This window comes from Trichechus manatus, unplaced genomic scaffold (genome assembly GCF_000243295.1).
Source record: "Trichechus manatus latirostris isolate Lorelei unplaced genomic scaffold, TriManLat1.0 scaffold00078, whole genome shotgun sequence".
In the NCBI taxonomy this organism is placed as follows: Eukaryota; Metazoa; Chordata; class Mammalia; order Sirenia; family Trichechidae; genus Trichechus; species Trichechus manatus.
Window position 1 is genome coordinate 11,711,637 of NW_004444014.1, and position 15,143 is coordinate 11,726,779.

The following is a 15,143-nucleotide window of genomic DNA, read 5'->3' on the forward strand; positions in this document are numbered from 1 at the left end:
TTAACATTTTCTGGGCAGAGATGAACACCCTTTTAGTCATTGTGAATCTGACTGAGCTAAAGCACTCAGTGAGAGGGGGAACAGTCAGGGGAAAACCCAGTTGGGTTGATTTTTCCATAAAGCATGGTCTAGGAAGGTAGTACTTGCGTATAGCTGCAGTTCTGTAATGAAAGCATGCTCAGTTATTTCTACAAAACTAGTCGCTCTATGGCTCTGTGCTAGGAGAGCTAGTGAGGAAGGGAGGAGGTTACCACAAGGTGGCTGCTAACTATTGATTAAGAAGGAACTTTAGTGTGAGCCTGGGAGGGCCTGGCCCTCAGTACCTGTCCTTGCCCTGACAGGGAGCAGGGTCCTCTCTCTCTTCCTCTGAATTGGGCTCCGTAACTGGCTGCTCCTCTTCCTCCCCATCCTCCTCAATCCTGAGATGAGGCCAGGCAAAGAGAAACGAACATAGAGACAAGACAGAAAAGCGAGATGAGCATTACAGACAAACAGGAAGATGAAGAAAAATAAATACAGCTGGCTGAAATGAACAAAGCATACTGAGTCTGTTAGGAGTGAGAAGACAGTTCTCAGATGGGGAACTTTACAATGTGGAGTGGAGATGCAATAACCCAGCACGAGCCAAATTTCTTTGTAAAGATGGCTGGACACCAAGTACTGCACAAGCTTCTGGTCTCCATATGGAATCATGCAGTGAATGTTGTTGGTGATGACCAGCTCCTGCAGCAACTACAGAGTCCTCACATCTTTACTGAATCCCTTTTAGTGAAAAACCATTGAGGTCAGGCCAATCTGACAATGACTAATCTCCATGGTGGACACAGGGTTTTTGCCCGCCACTCCTTCAATCTCATAAGTGTGGCTCGGGGGGTTGACCACCTCTGTTTCAAGGGTGGGTACATGGTTCAGGTTGAGCCAATCTGTGCCACTTCCGGATTTCTCCCGGCACCCTAAGAAGTGACTAGGTGTAAGGACAGCCTAAGCCTTGAGCTGCCTGTGGCTTCCAGTGGAGGAAGGCTATCTGTGAGTGAGGCCCATCCAAAGTCTTACAATTAATACATGAATTTAGAAAAGTTGCTGGATACAATACGTGAAAGCACTTAGAAAAGGCTCGACACATAGTAAGCATATCAGTATATTTTAACTATTAGCTATTAAAATCATTTTCATCATCACTGTCTTTACGGCCCTCTGAGGAAAAACCTCTCTCCAACATCCCCACACAGACACTCAGAACTCTGTTTGATTCCCTAAGGAAGAGGGCCCAGTAGTCTGCAAAGCACACCCCACCACTGACAGACAGCAACCCTTTCCCTTTGATAACGTCCACCTATCCAAGCTCTGTCTTTTTTATGTCTCTCTCCTCCATGTAGCTGTCCCACAGATGTTTGAAGAAAACTATCTTGACCCACATCCTGAGGTATCTCCTCTTTGGGCTGAGCAACCTCAGATCCCACAATGAATCGTCACATGGCTTGTATGTGTTGGAACTTTGCTATCATGAGTGGCAGGGCAGGATCAAGGGCAGGCAGGACAGCAACTCACTTAGAACCAGTAGTTGGGAGGACCAGTTGCAGGAGACTCTGTGGTCAGAGCCCTGGCCTTGCCCTACAATGCAAAGAGGTGGAGAAGGAAACATCCTCTTGTACAGCACACGACTATCTATGCTTGATTTTATGCAGTCCTATGCTTGATTTTATGCAGTTTCAGCCTATGATGAAAGCAGTAAAACAGAGTGATTTTTTATGCTGATAGTATTTAAAATTGAAGGTTTAATTCAGACAACTTTGCTTTTTACCAAGCTGGATTTTCTCTTAAAGTATAACTTAATTTTGTTTATATTTGTGCTAAGGAATTCTGGGTGTTTGGCCTTTGGCTTTCAAGTACATCTAGGGGCCTGACTTGCTTTGGTTTGCTTGTTTTTAATTGATCAACAGTTCTTCCAGGGCACAGGCCTGGTCTGAACCCATCAGGTATTTTCCTTTTCACCACAAACAGTCCCAGATTTCAGGCCACCCTTTTTCACACTGGGAAAGCAACTCGAGGCCTGCAGCCTAACCAATTTTGCAGGGCAAAGTTTCCATCAAAGCCAATTTAATTTTCCCAAGTTTGGGTTTCAGGCCGATGTCACGTTTCTTAGACTTCATAAAACAAACAAAAGGGAAACTGAATATTGCTGAGCAGCTTCAAAAGCACAAAAAAGACATTTAAAACAAAGTTAAAGCATGTTCTAGGACCAAAGCAATCAGGATGAGGAGAAGTCAACAAACTGGGAGAAGGCATTTGCAAGACAGTGAATGGACAAACTCACATCAAGACTATATAATAATATATATTTTTTTTAAAAAATCAATAAAAATGGGGAAACTACATGAATATGGCCAAAAAACTTATATGAAGAATCATTTGACCTCACTAGATATCAGGGAATTATAATTCAAGACCACAGATGCCTTTTTTTTTTTTACTTCTTGGCAAAAATTAAGAAATCTGATATAAATGCTAAAGCAGACATAGATCAACTGGCTCTTAAATATTGTTGGTAGGAGTGTATACTGGTATAACGATTTTGGCAAAATAATTGGCTCTATCTTGTTAAGTTAAATATTCATATAATCATCCAGCAATTCCACTCCTAGGTATATACCCCAGGGCAGTTGTTCTTAACCAGGGTGGTTCTGCCCCCTAGAGGGCATTTGGCAATGTATGGAGACATTTTTTATAGTTGTCACAACTGGGAGGGAGAGACTGCTACTGTCATCTAATGGGTAGAGGCCAAGGATGCTGCTAAACATCCTACAATGTGCAGGACACTCCCCACAAAAAAGAATTTTTTCGTCCAAAATGTCAATCGTGTTGAAGCTTAGAAACCCTCCCTAAGGATACTGAACTACACGAGTACCAGAATATGAATACAAGAGTGTTCTTGGCAGCATTGTTTGTAATTGCCAAAAACTGGAAACAACCCAAATGCCCACCAACAGGAAAAACGATAAACAGATTATGGTATATTCAAGGCAGTGAAAATGGACAAACTAGTTTCACATGACAATATGGATGAACATTAGAAGCATAACGTAGAGTGAAGAAAGCAAGTCCAAGAAGGCACGTACAATATGATACCCTTTTTATAAAGTTAAAAAAAAAACACACACACTAAATCATACAGTATACTGTTTAGTTATACACACAGGTTTGAATATACTAAAAAACAAACAACAAAACAACAAAAACCCCACTTACTGTTGTTGTTGGGTGTCATCAAGTCGATTCCAACTCATAGTGACCCCATGTGACAGAGCAGAACTGTCCTATATGGTTTTCTTGGCTGTAATCTTTACGGGAACAGATAGCCAGGTCCTTCTCCCATGAAGCCACTGGTGGCTTGAACCACCAACCTTTAGGTTAGCAGTAGAATGCTTAACCACTGTGCCACCAGGGCTTGAAAAATCCCACTAGGTAATGATAAACACACATTTACGAGTGTTGGTCACCTCTGAGGAGAGACCCAGAGATGGAGCACACAGATAAATGTAGGTTGGGGTAATACTCTAGTTTTTTTAGCTAGGCCATGGTCTCATGGTATTCTTTATACAAATAAGCAGATGTTATATAAAAATTAACTAAGAGAGGGCTACACATGGGCCAATAATGGTGATGGGTCATGAGCCAAGGATTAGGATTAATCCAGTTCTGTACAGTTAGGATTTTTAAAATAAGTCACAAAACAAAATACTTAAAAAAGCAAAGTAATTTGAACCATGGGGCAAGTGCCCAATCTCCTTTTATTCAATAAATATTTATTGAGCACCTACTATGTACAATATACCGGGGTGCTGTGGTTAATAAGATATTCTCACCCCCTTGGAGTTTATAGGACGGTGGGGGAGAAAGACATTAAACAACTGACTGTACCAGGAAGTATTAAAAACAGAAGTGGGAGGTGATGTGGTCTCAAAAATGTAGAAGGCATTCCTAGTGTCACTGGATCAAAACTCTGGAGGCTAAGGGGGAATTAACCAGGAGATGAGATGGGGTTTTGCACATAACATTCCCCTGCTCAAACATGTCTACTCAGCTTAGGATCAAATTTTCAAGTTTTGCCTAGGCTAATATTCTAACCCCTTATTATCTCTCCAACTCCATCTCCCCCTCTCCCTAAATGAATCTTTTCTGCCCTAGTCTTAATTCATCTATTGATCTATCACTTTTCTACCCAGCAGCAAGGGCTTTTCGGCTGTGGGGTCTATGCAGGAGCTAGTCTTCCTGCCTGGAGTTACTCCCCCTGCTCCGATTCTCCAAAAGATCTAGTCCACAGCCCCAGCCTGCAAGGACATCCAGTAAGTACTTACTACCTGTTTCATTTCTTTGGCACTGTCAGCCTCACACAGGGCCAAGCACTGAGGCACTTGTTAAGGATGGTCAAAGAATAAGATTGAACGAGAATTTAGAGATGACCCATATAATCTCTCCATGTTACAGATAAGGAAGACGAGATCCAGAGAGGGCAAGGTCACATACAACTTGCCTGTAAGAACTCCAGTCTCCTAATTTCCAGGCCAGTGTCCTTTCTACCATGCTGGGCTACCCATGCAACCGAAGCAGAGTCTAAACTGGTTTCACCACTCCATCATCACTGCTCCGTTCCTTCTAAGCAATAGTTCTCCTGAGGCTGCTTCCCAGGCCTCTTCTCACACAGGCCACAAACAAAATACTATCTTTTGCACAGGATGCTAGGGTAAAAAGACAAGGCTGCTTGTGGCTTCCAGGAAACCAGTTCAGGGGCCAGTCACCTCAGACCTGCCTAGTGGCCACGAGTGCCGAGGGGATCAGCGTCTTGGCAGAGTCATGACCCATTTGTGGCAACTCATTAGAAAGCTCTGTCATAAGGCTTAAATAAAACACAGACATATTAATGTACCATTTAGCTCTATAAAATGGATTTGAATTAGAACATAATTAGATGAAAAAGTACTTCATAGAAATATTTTGTTAAATTTAGGGCAAATAACATGCCCCATAGGCTTCATCTGCATGGGTAATCGCTTGGCGTTAGTGAACACTTAAGTTGTAGTTTGAACTTAGCTTCACAGTGACTCACACTTTCTGTCAACTTTAGGTTGTTTCTAGGTTACCTGGGGCCCAAGATAGATTTGAAATTTTCCAATTAATGATCTTAATCAGTTAAGACAAATTCCTGATGAACTGAAGCAGTGATTTCATTTAAAAATAGTTCTGTTATCCACCAAATAATAATAAAGTTCTCTCAAAAAATTTTTACCAGCCAAGAGAAAGAAAAGACATCTAACAGAGCCCAGCTGTTGCTCTGATGTTTCCATGGTGAGAACCCAAATTTAGACAGGAAAGTATTTATTATCCCTCCAGCACGCAAAGTTAAGCAGGAGTATAAAGTACAGCCCATGGATACCGAATATGCCCCAAAAGCTAGACTTCTGGCCAAAACCTAATGCATACGCCATTATTTTGCTGTTGTTTTAGAATAAACTACCAATGAATCTAGCATTTTATTTCTGCTGAAAACATGGAGTAGTTTGACATAATGGAACTCAAGTTTGCAGAATACAAACATCAATAGGAAAAAAAAACCACAATTAGTAGTTGGGCTACAGATTTCTTCAAGTGTAAACGCAAATCAATCCAGAGATAATTACAGAGGAAGAAGTATCTCACTACTTTTTTTGTGTGTGCACTTTGATTTTACATTTTTGAAAAACTTTAGTGTAAGCAATGTCCCTCAGGCATCTGAGAGAGCAGAAGAGTGACTGGGGTGAAGGTAGATTGCAATTCTCCTAACAACTGTTAAGAACAGTTAAGAATGGTTCTCCTAAGAACCAAGAGCTGTCCCAGGCTTAGGTTTCAGGAAAATGGTGTTGGGAGGTGAAAACAACCCTGCCCTGAGTCTGCCTTGCTTTGGTCCTGAGACCTGAGTCAATTCAGGAACCTCCCGGGGGCTCTCTTTTCTCACTAATAAAATGGGAGTAGAATGGGAACTTCTAGCTATGGTGGTCTATTATAGCTGAAGAAACAAAATTGTGTGGACATTGGACAAGTTCTCCCGCTTCCAGAATTGTACAATTACTAGTCTAATATGTTTTTTTCTGGTCAAACTTGCTTTTAAATGTTTCAAATAATGGAACTTCTTATTCACACACATTCTAGTGTCCATGTTTTTCACAAATGGGAAGAGGAGGATACTAAAGAGTGAAAAACCTCTAGTTGGAATGAAAGAGATACTATATGTGTGTATTTAAGAAGCAGATTATCAAACGTAACCACCATAAGGAGGCCAAGCATGTTTCAGAATTTTAGTGTGCAGTAATATCTAACTCATGACTCAGTTTGATTCTGGAACTTCCAATTGCCTTTTCATACACTTTGGACTTCAATACACCACAACCAACTCTTAATATGGTGAGAAAATACAGATAATTGACATCTAGAGATAAACCTCAAATCTTACATTTCAGTCAGGGTTCTTCTCAACAACCTCATGTTCTATTTTCTACCCCCTCGAGTCATGCCTCCAAATTACCAGCAGTAGCCACATGGACTTGTTTGGGTAGAATTTGCTTTCTACTTCATTGACCATCTGCTGGTAGAGATGCAATGAGGAACAAATTATATTAAAAGGTGGTAACAGGAAAAGAAAAAGAACAGCAAAGGGCCAGGGTTATCGACAAAGACCATTGCCAGTGGAACCAGATGTCTATCTCAGGTCCACACGTTGTCTGGCACAGTCACACAGTTCCCAGTCGGTTCCAAACAGGCTCAGGTTGGTCCAGGAGGATGATCCTGCGAGATGAGCAGCAAGAGCTACTGACTCTTTCTCAATGAGTGTCTCAAACTTGCCCTGTCTTTCCATGGCCACTGGCAACCAGGGATTCTCACCTTTGAGATATATTTTTTAAAAACGTGAATACACAGGTCCAATCTTTGAAAAATTCTATTTGACTATTCAGGGGTGGGGCCCCAAGCATGAATAATTTTAGATGCGCCACAGGGTTGAGAACAACTGCCTAGTCCAAGCTACCAATGTTCTCAGTAGTTCTATAGCAACAGCCACCAGCTTCTGCTCTCACTCAGCTCCCACCAGGCAGCCAGGCATCTTTTCAAATGTGCACAACCGACCCTTGCACACCAAATAACTACCAGATTCTGTGCAGTGGTTTACAAGGCCCTTACCGGACCTGCCCCTGCTGACTGTGCAGCCTATCTTATCTCTGTGCTGCCTCTCTGCCCCTCCACACTTCATAGTCTTGCCTCTTGAGACTCCAGTTAGTGACTCGGGTACACCAAGCCTGTTCCTCCCTTTGCCATTGAACATGGCATTTCCGCAGCCTGGGGTACTCTTCCCCTACTCTCACAAAGCCCACTCTTCTCATCCTTCAGAATTCAGCCTAAATGCCAGAGAAAGCTTCTCAGACCACCCCATCCCACTATTCTCTTTATTAAAGAATTTTTTAAAATCAGTATGTAATTACAGGAATCCATACTCCCTTTGAAAAAGTATAATATTACTGATAAAGTTAAGTCCTCTTTGACTTGAGATAACCACTGTTATAAGTCTGGTGAATAAATTTCCAGAATTCAAAAAAATATACAAACATATACTATTTTACAATCTTTTTATATACAGAAATTGATATGGCAGGTATTTTGGTACTTCTGGTATAGTTCTTTTTTTTTTTTTTATAACTGCTGGCTGCATTCTATCATACAGGTACGCAGTGTTCGATTTATCTAAGCCATATCCCAATTCTTTGCTATTACAAGTGAAGTAATGATTATTCCTATTCCTGCACGTGTCTTTGTGCATTTCTGCAAGTTCTCTTCAAGGGCATATATTTATATCCCTGTTATTCCCTGTCATGCAGCCGTTTGCCGCCTTCATAAGCCCTCTCCCAAAGCTACAAATATTTACTGCTATAATATTTATTTGTACATTGTCTTTCTCAATAGCTAGGTTGCAAAGCTTCATAAGGGTCATGTTCACCGTTGTATCCCCAGAATCAAGCATATAAGAAAACATGAGTTGAATGAATAAGTAAATGAATGAATGTGGTTTTGCTTCTCTAATCTCATGAGCTAGGATTCCTGCCTCATCAAACTCAGGTCAGTAATTTTAAGACCAAAGTTCATGAAATGTCAATACTAAGAAGTCTGTTAATGTAAGGCTACTCTGAAATACATTCTCAGTACTGGGGGTTTCTCCTCTAGAAAAGTGGCGGCTTGCTCATTTACTTGTAGATGCGAGCTATTATGGAATGTGGACCCAAATCCCGGCCACATTTTAACAAACACAAGTATTATCAAAGGTACTTCATCTTTGCTTCATGAAATCTTCCCCATTTCATGATCAAAATTACTTACCCTCCTATTTGGAAGGCAGTTTTATAAAACTTCTTATAGGTGAAAAATATTTTTTAAAAAAGAATAACATCCTCTCAAGGAACATGCTTTGCAGTACTGACTTTCTGACTCTTTTTGTTTTACCTCAGGCTTGCCATTAGCATGCAGCCATGGCAGCTTCTATTCCGCCCCCATCCAGGACCCCTGGGAGATAAATGCCTGCCTGCCGCAGGCCCTGACTGGCCACCACCTTGTGCGGGCTCATCTCTGGTCAGTTTTTAATCTCATGTTTACAAAACCAGAACCACATGGCTGAGGGAAAAAAAAACCTCAGGAATGGTATTACTTCTCTGAGGCAATGTGAATACTGTAATTGAGTATTCATGAAGTGTGATAAAATTGTCTTTGAATTCCTCACTGAGTTTCTGTGTCTCTGGGAAATATGCATTCCTCACTGAGTTACTATGTCTTCGTGAAATATGCTCTATCAGGATGATAAGAAGGCATTTAGGCTGTAGATACCTGTCCCAATGTGCCCCAGCCTCTTTCAGTTCTGCAGGGTGCTCTCCAGGACAAGGGGCAGGCTTCCCTCTTCTTTGTTTCCAGGATCTCTCCAGGGAAAGCAGGCTTTCCCTGGTAGAGCTGCATTCACTCATTTATTCTATTTATTTAACAAACTCCGTGCTGGGCGCCCTTATGCCAAGCACTTTACAAAGTTCACTCCTTTAATCCTCACAAGGATGTATGTGGTAGGTACTCTAATGACCCCGTTCACAGATGAGGAACTGAGGCACAGAGACGTTAAGAATTTTGCTCAGGGTCACACAGCTAGTAAGCCAGGATTTGAATCAAAAGATAGTCCAACTCCAGTGTCCATGCTCCTAACCACTATAGTATGCTGCCTCTGCCTATGATGATTCTTTTGTGGCACTACGCTCCCTCTGCCTATGATGATTCTTCTGTAGCTGGGGAAAAAAAGTCTAATCCTTCCTTCTTTCAGATTCTTTCCTGAACACCAATGACTCTTCTCACTGTACCCGTGTGCAGAGGTTGTCCACCAACTCTCATCCCTTGCCCCTACCTGTCTCCATCCCCATAACCCTAAACCCTCACACCCACTAGGCAGAGAATCTATGAGACCTTGGTGTAGGGCACTGTGAGACATACTTGGGGCACAACTACATTCCATGTTAATTCGGACCACACGTTCTGAAAGGAAGATTGGTTAGCTATACTGCATCCCAAAACTCTCAACCAGGAACCTGATACATCACATGAAGATCAGAAAATATAATTTTTCAAATCAGAAAATAGAGTTAAAAAATATATATATATGTATATATATATGTGTGTATATATATGTATATATATGTATATATGTATATATATATGTATATATATATGTGTGTGTATATATATATATATAAACATACACAGACATGCTTTTTTGTTTTTTCCAGGGCTTTACCCATCCACTTCTCTGCTCACTGTTTTAACTTCCCTGTGTTATGGCATCTAACCCATGGATGACTTTGAAACTCCACATCCGAGTTCCAGAGTGCCTATCCAGTTGACTACGGGAATTTCTACCTACCCATAGATACCTCAAAATTAAAATTCCCAAAGCTTAATGACCTTCGGTTACCAGCTGCCTGGGAATCACCTCAGGCACCCTTTCTCTTTCTCACCATATAAACTGTTCTGCAAACTGTGTCTTCCCTACATCTCATCAGCTTCCCCTACTCTCCATTCTTCTGCCGCTGCCTCCGTCCAGGGCCTCTCCACTTCCCCCCAGGACTGGTGTCACAGTCCCTCACTGTAGTCTGCTCTCCTCCAACCATCCTCCATGCTGCTCCCAGAGTGTGCTTGCTGAAACAGAACCCGGATCTCATGTCTTTACTTAAAATGCATCAGTAGTTCACCTTGGCTTTAAGCATTAAGTTCACCCACATCAACACAAGACACCACAACCTTAGGATGTCATCAGGGCCTATGCTATGGTCTCCTCTTCCACCCACATCATTTCAAGTGGTTTGCAGATCCTGGATGATAAAATGCTGTTGCATACACCTCAAGCATTTACTCAGTCCATAAGCCTTCTCAAAGCAGCATTTTCACCATTTCAACTAACTCCATCTAAATGGCACTTTTCCACCCCCCCTCCCCAACACCTGTCCAGGAGATAATGACAGAGCTGGAAGGACATCAGAAACCAACAGTTTATTAAACCTTCTCTCAGACTTTAATTTAAAACCTTGAGGTCCTCACTACACACAACCACATGAGGAACTTGATTTGCACAACCAAAAAATAAATAAATAAATAACCAAACCAGTTGCCGTCAAGTCGATTCTGACCCATGGTGACCCTATGTGTTCAGTAGACCTGCACTCCACAGGGTTTTCAGTGGTTGTAATCTTCAGACGTAGATCACCTAAGTCTTTCGTCTGAGGTACTTCTGGGTAGATTCAAACTGCCAACCTTTCGGTTAGTAGCCGAGCATGTAACTATTTGCACCATCCAGGGACTCCTTGATTTGCACAACAGAAAGACATAAATGTGTATTTCCTTCCAGCCTGCATTTGCCAATAAAGTTTAGGGGTGTGTGGGTGTGTGTGTGTGTGTGTGTGGGTGTGTATATATACACACACACACACAATATATGTATACACACACATGTATATATGTATTCATATGTATGTATATAAAATTTATATATAAAATGTGTATTTGATAAGAAATATATTTTAATTATGCCAATTTCTTCACAACCTAGAAAGATCCCCAAATTCAATTTAGCAAAGTCAAAAGCTACAAAAAATATGCAATCTGATCAAAGTGAATCTTTGAGAAACCAGAAATCTTGCCCCAGAAATCAGAAGGCTCATGCCTCCCTCACTGCCTCTGTCTTTACTTAATGTAGGTTCCCCCCATTTCCAAATCCTCTCCCCGCCAGCCCATTCCTCAATACTCAGGAAGCCAAGAACAGCCTCTTGGACATTAAATGGTAAGTCTGAATCTCTGGCTGTATTCCAATCATACCTGCATCAGGAGGTCACATCCTTTGTCAGTGAATCTCATTTATAACGAATCATTTACCATCAAATAAATCTTCCCAAGTAGCTACTTGCTGTTTACAGTATCAGTGGCTGTTAATCCGGTTGTTGTGAAATCCTCTAGCATGTTTATGGCAGTGCACAAAATATTGTCTATAGTTCATGTCCATGTTTACTTAACAATTACCTTCTTTAATAGAACAATACCCGAGAAAGCTCCAGGGCATGGAGTGACGGTAATAATATAGCTCTGAGCTAAGCACATATTTGTGCTGTCTCTCTTAACCCTCCCACCACCTTACTAAAGAGGTATCATGATCCTGAGTTGTCAGGTGAGAAGACTGAGGTCAAACCTAGGGAGGAAGCTGTGTCTGTGGCTCTGAAGACCACATCTATGCTCTCAATCTCGGCTCCTTTACTACAAAAAAACCTGTGGCCGATTAGTCGATTCCAACTCATAGTGACCCTATATGACAGAGTAGAACTGCCCCAATGGGTTTCCAAGGAGCAGCTGGTGAATTCAAACCTCTGACCTTTTGGTTAGCAGGCAAGCTCTTAACCACTGTGCCACCATGGCTCCTTTACTACACGTGGCCAAACCTTCCTCCAGGAGTCCGGGCTGAACAGGTCTCCTGAGACCTAGATTTTGTAGGTTAAGGCTGATAATGCAGCACCGCATCCACTGTGCTCATCTGTTTTTTGCTTGCCAATCCATTGTCTGTTACCAACTACTTCCTAGAAATAGAAAGGTAGGTCCACTCTGCTATTTTGCTCTAGACCCTGCAGGTAATCAGTGAATGAATTCTGGAATCCCTGACAATGAACTCCTGTGGACAAGACGTGAGGGCAATGCATTAACCTAGAACTTTGGCATCCATATGTGCCTCATTCCTGTCAGAGACTGGACTGCAAAGCCTGAAATATTTACTATGTGGCCCTTCACAGAGAAAGTCTGCCAGTCCCTGCAGTCTGTACCATCCGCTCCCCAACCTGTTGTCATCATCCACTCTCCGCCAGGTCACTCTTCCATGCATATTAAAATATACACATGACTAAGAGTTGGAAGGCACAACTGCTAACATTATTGACTGAATGAAGTTCAAAATTACTGCTACAGGTTGGAATGCTGTGTGGAGATCAACAGGATGAAATTTACAGTTTGCGCGTTAAGTCCCATGCAATGTTCAAATACAAAGACTGACATACGGAGCAGGAAGGAGACCTGCTGTGTGTTGACAGAGGTAATTAAGAACTAGGATGAATAGGGAAAAACTAGGTAGGTAAATTTAGGTCAGAAGACTTTGCTAACAAGCTGAACAGCTCAAGGATGGAACGGGCCACCTTGGGGAGGAGAGCACTCAGCCTGGAAGTGCACCCCATCCCTTGGAAATGTAACAGAAAGGATTCCTGCTTTGGGCTAGACAACCCTGAAGAACTTCTCAGTTCTAAGACTACATACTATTACAATTTAAACCAGAGACCTGATTATCTTGCTAATTAGATGCCAACCACAATGTTCTCAGTAACAAATGAAAGCACCATGAATTTTCTTCCTTCCAATTAAATCTGTACAATTTCAGCACAAAGATGAAACTCATTACGGCACACACAGTCAAATAAAGATGCTCTTAGGGGACAGATGACCAGTAAACTTGTACTTGATTTGGCAGATGCTCAGTGTGGAGGTCTATTTCTTAAGAAACAAAAGCAACCCAATCTGAGCTCAGTGTCTTGTCATTAGTCTTTATCAGAATGAAAGCACACAGCCTAGCAGGCTTAAGTCTGTAGGAAGACTTCTCAACTTCTCTTTGAAGTTTTACATTTACCTCAATAAAAATACAACTACAAGGCATGTAAATCAAACTCCATCTCATCTTGCTCAATGAAAATGTTTAGGAATGGGTGGTTGGGGTGTAGTTTTTTATCTTTGGACATTGAGAGTCAAGGACCAAAGACGTGATTTAAACTACTGATCAGCCCCCTACTCCCACAATACGGCACAAGGCATCTTCCCTCTGTTTGTCACTTGTAAAATAAGAATGATGTCTCTTGCCTTACCCAGACCCTATAGAGGATTGTTTTGAGAATTAATTCAAATGATGAAAAGGACTGAGTTTAGAGTGCTGTATATATTTTAGAACAATATGAATCTCTTTCTAACTTCTAACGTATTTCTAGCTTCCTTTCAAAAGTGTTGGCATTAATTGGGTCACAGAGTTATAAAATCCAGCCTAAAATTCCTCATATGTGGCGTATGCTACAAATTAGCAGAGAGTACAGCCAGGATATTCACATAGCGTAAGCGCAATCTAGGGCAGGCATGCTTCTGTGTGTTTCAGGTCTACAGGGAATGTAACGCAATGAGCTACTTGATTCTAAGGTACTGTTTCGAGGCACAGATGTTGAGCAGGTGACTAAGCTATGCACGCAGGGATCATTTCCCATTTTGCTTCTCATCACCCTTTCCTTCTATCTCACTCCCACCTCTGCCAAAATTATGCTGTCACTTTGGGGCCACAGGGCAAAATCCTTCCAACAGGCTTCCTGGCTGATGCCACCTCATGATCATCAATCTCTAAGTTGCTATCTGTCTTTGTAAGCTGGAAAGCATATTGTTCTCAAACAAATGCTACTAAATTTATGTTAAAGTAATAATTTAGATAAAATGAAAAAATTAGCCCTATTTGAAAATAAAAAATACAGCAGCATTCAGAGCAGAAGGGCCTCCAGTTCCAGAATCCACCAAGCCCAGCACCTCGGGACTGTGAACTGTGCCCGGGATGGTACGCTCCACTGCTGTTAGTCTTGTCAACCTGGAAAGTCACAAAGCACTGGCACTGAACTCACAACATAGGGGACCTTTGAAAAGTGTAAGAGCAAGAAATAGACCAGGAGCAAATAAACCAGGAACAAACACGAGACAAGGGGACAGAGTGAGAGAATACTCTGCAAGGCCCGCTTAGCTCCTACCCGTCAGCATCTTTGGTGGTTTTCAATATAGATTTTTCAGTCCATTGCGTACATTTTCTTCAGCCCTTTGCACACATTAACATCTCCATACTAATTTCTCAAGCCATTGGCTGGGAACAATACTAAAGGAGGGCTTCCAGGTGCTCCAGGTGCCCTATGTTGAGCCTGAGTTTTTGAGATCCTAGATCTCAAAGCGCAATTTTCATGGTAAAACTTCTCGTTCCTCCATGTGTTTAGAAGTTTAGGTCTTCTTTTCACTAAAACAGAATTTATTGTACAAAAACGCTCAGAAACAGAAAAACCTATAGATGGAGGGTCCCTGGGCTACGTGGTAAAGAACGGTTTCAACAACTCTAAGACCAATACTCTTCTCTCGTCTGGGATAAGAGGCACCTAAAGGCATGGGCTGGTTAAGGCTCAAGTGGTTCCATGAGTACCTCTCGGAGCAGCTATTGGTGGTAGTGATGGTGGGGTGTCCCACTAGGGATGCAGAGGAAGGGACATATCTTGATGGCTCTCTTTCTAAGTTTGTCCAGCTTATTCTGAGTTATTTTCTTCTTCACCAATTAGCCTCTTGACCTAAATTTGGCTGCCAGTAGGATCCACACGATGGGGAAATCGCTCCCTCCAAGTGACGTAAGCGCTGCTTCCACTCTGCCAGCAGCAGTAAGTCGTGCTCGGGCACCCCAGTGTATCAGTCAGGCCCCTGTGGACCTGGTTGGTAAGGACTGGTCCACAGAGCCC

General features: G+C 42.0%; 1 protein-coding gene across 3 annotated transcripts in view; it reads right to left on the reverse strand.

The window, feature by feature from the left end:
- The window catches only part of FHOD3 (formin homology 2 domain containing 3), a 537,856-nt gene that overhangs the window by 148,077 nt on the left and 374,636 nt on the right, over nucleotides 1–15,143 (reverse strand). The window contains exon 11 of one of the 3 annotated variants that reach the window (XM_012556799.2): nucleotides 324–419. The exons of the other annotated variants lie outside the window; for them this stretch is intronic. Coding sequence (XP_012412253.1) covers nucleotides 324–419 — 96 coding nt within the window. The remainder of the gene's footprint in view (nucleotides 1–323; nucleotides 420–15,143) is intronic. 3 annotated transcript variants of the gene reach the window in all.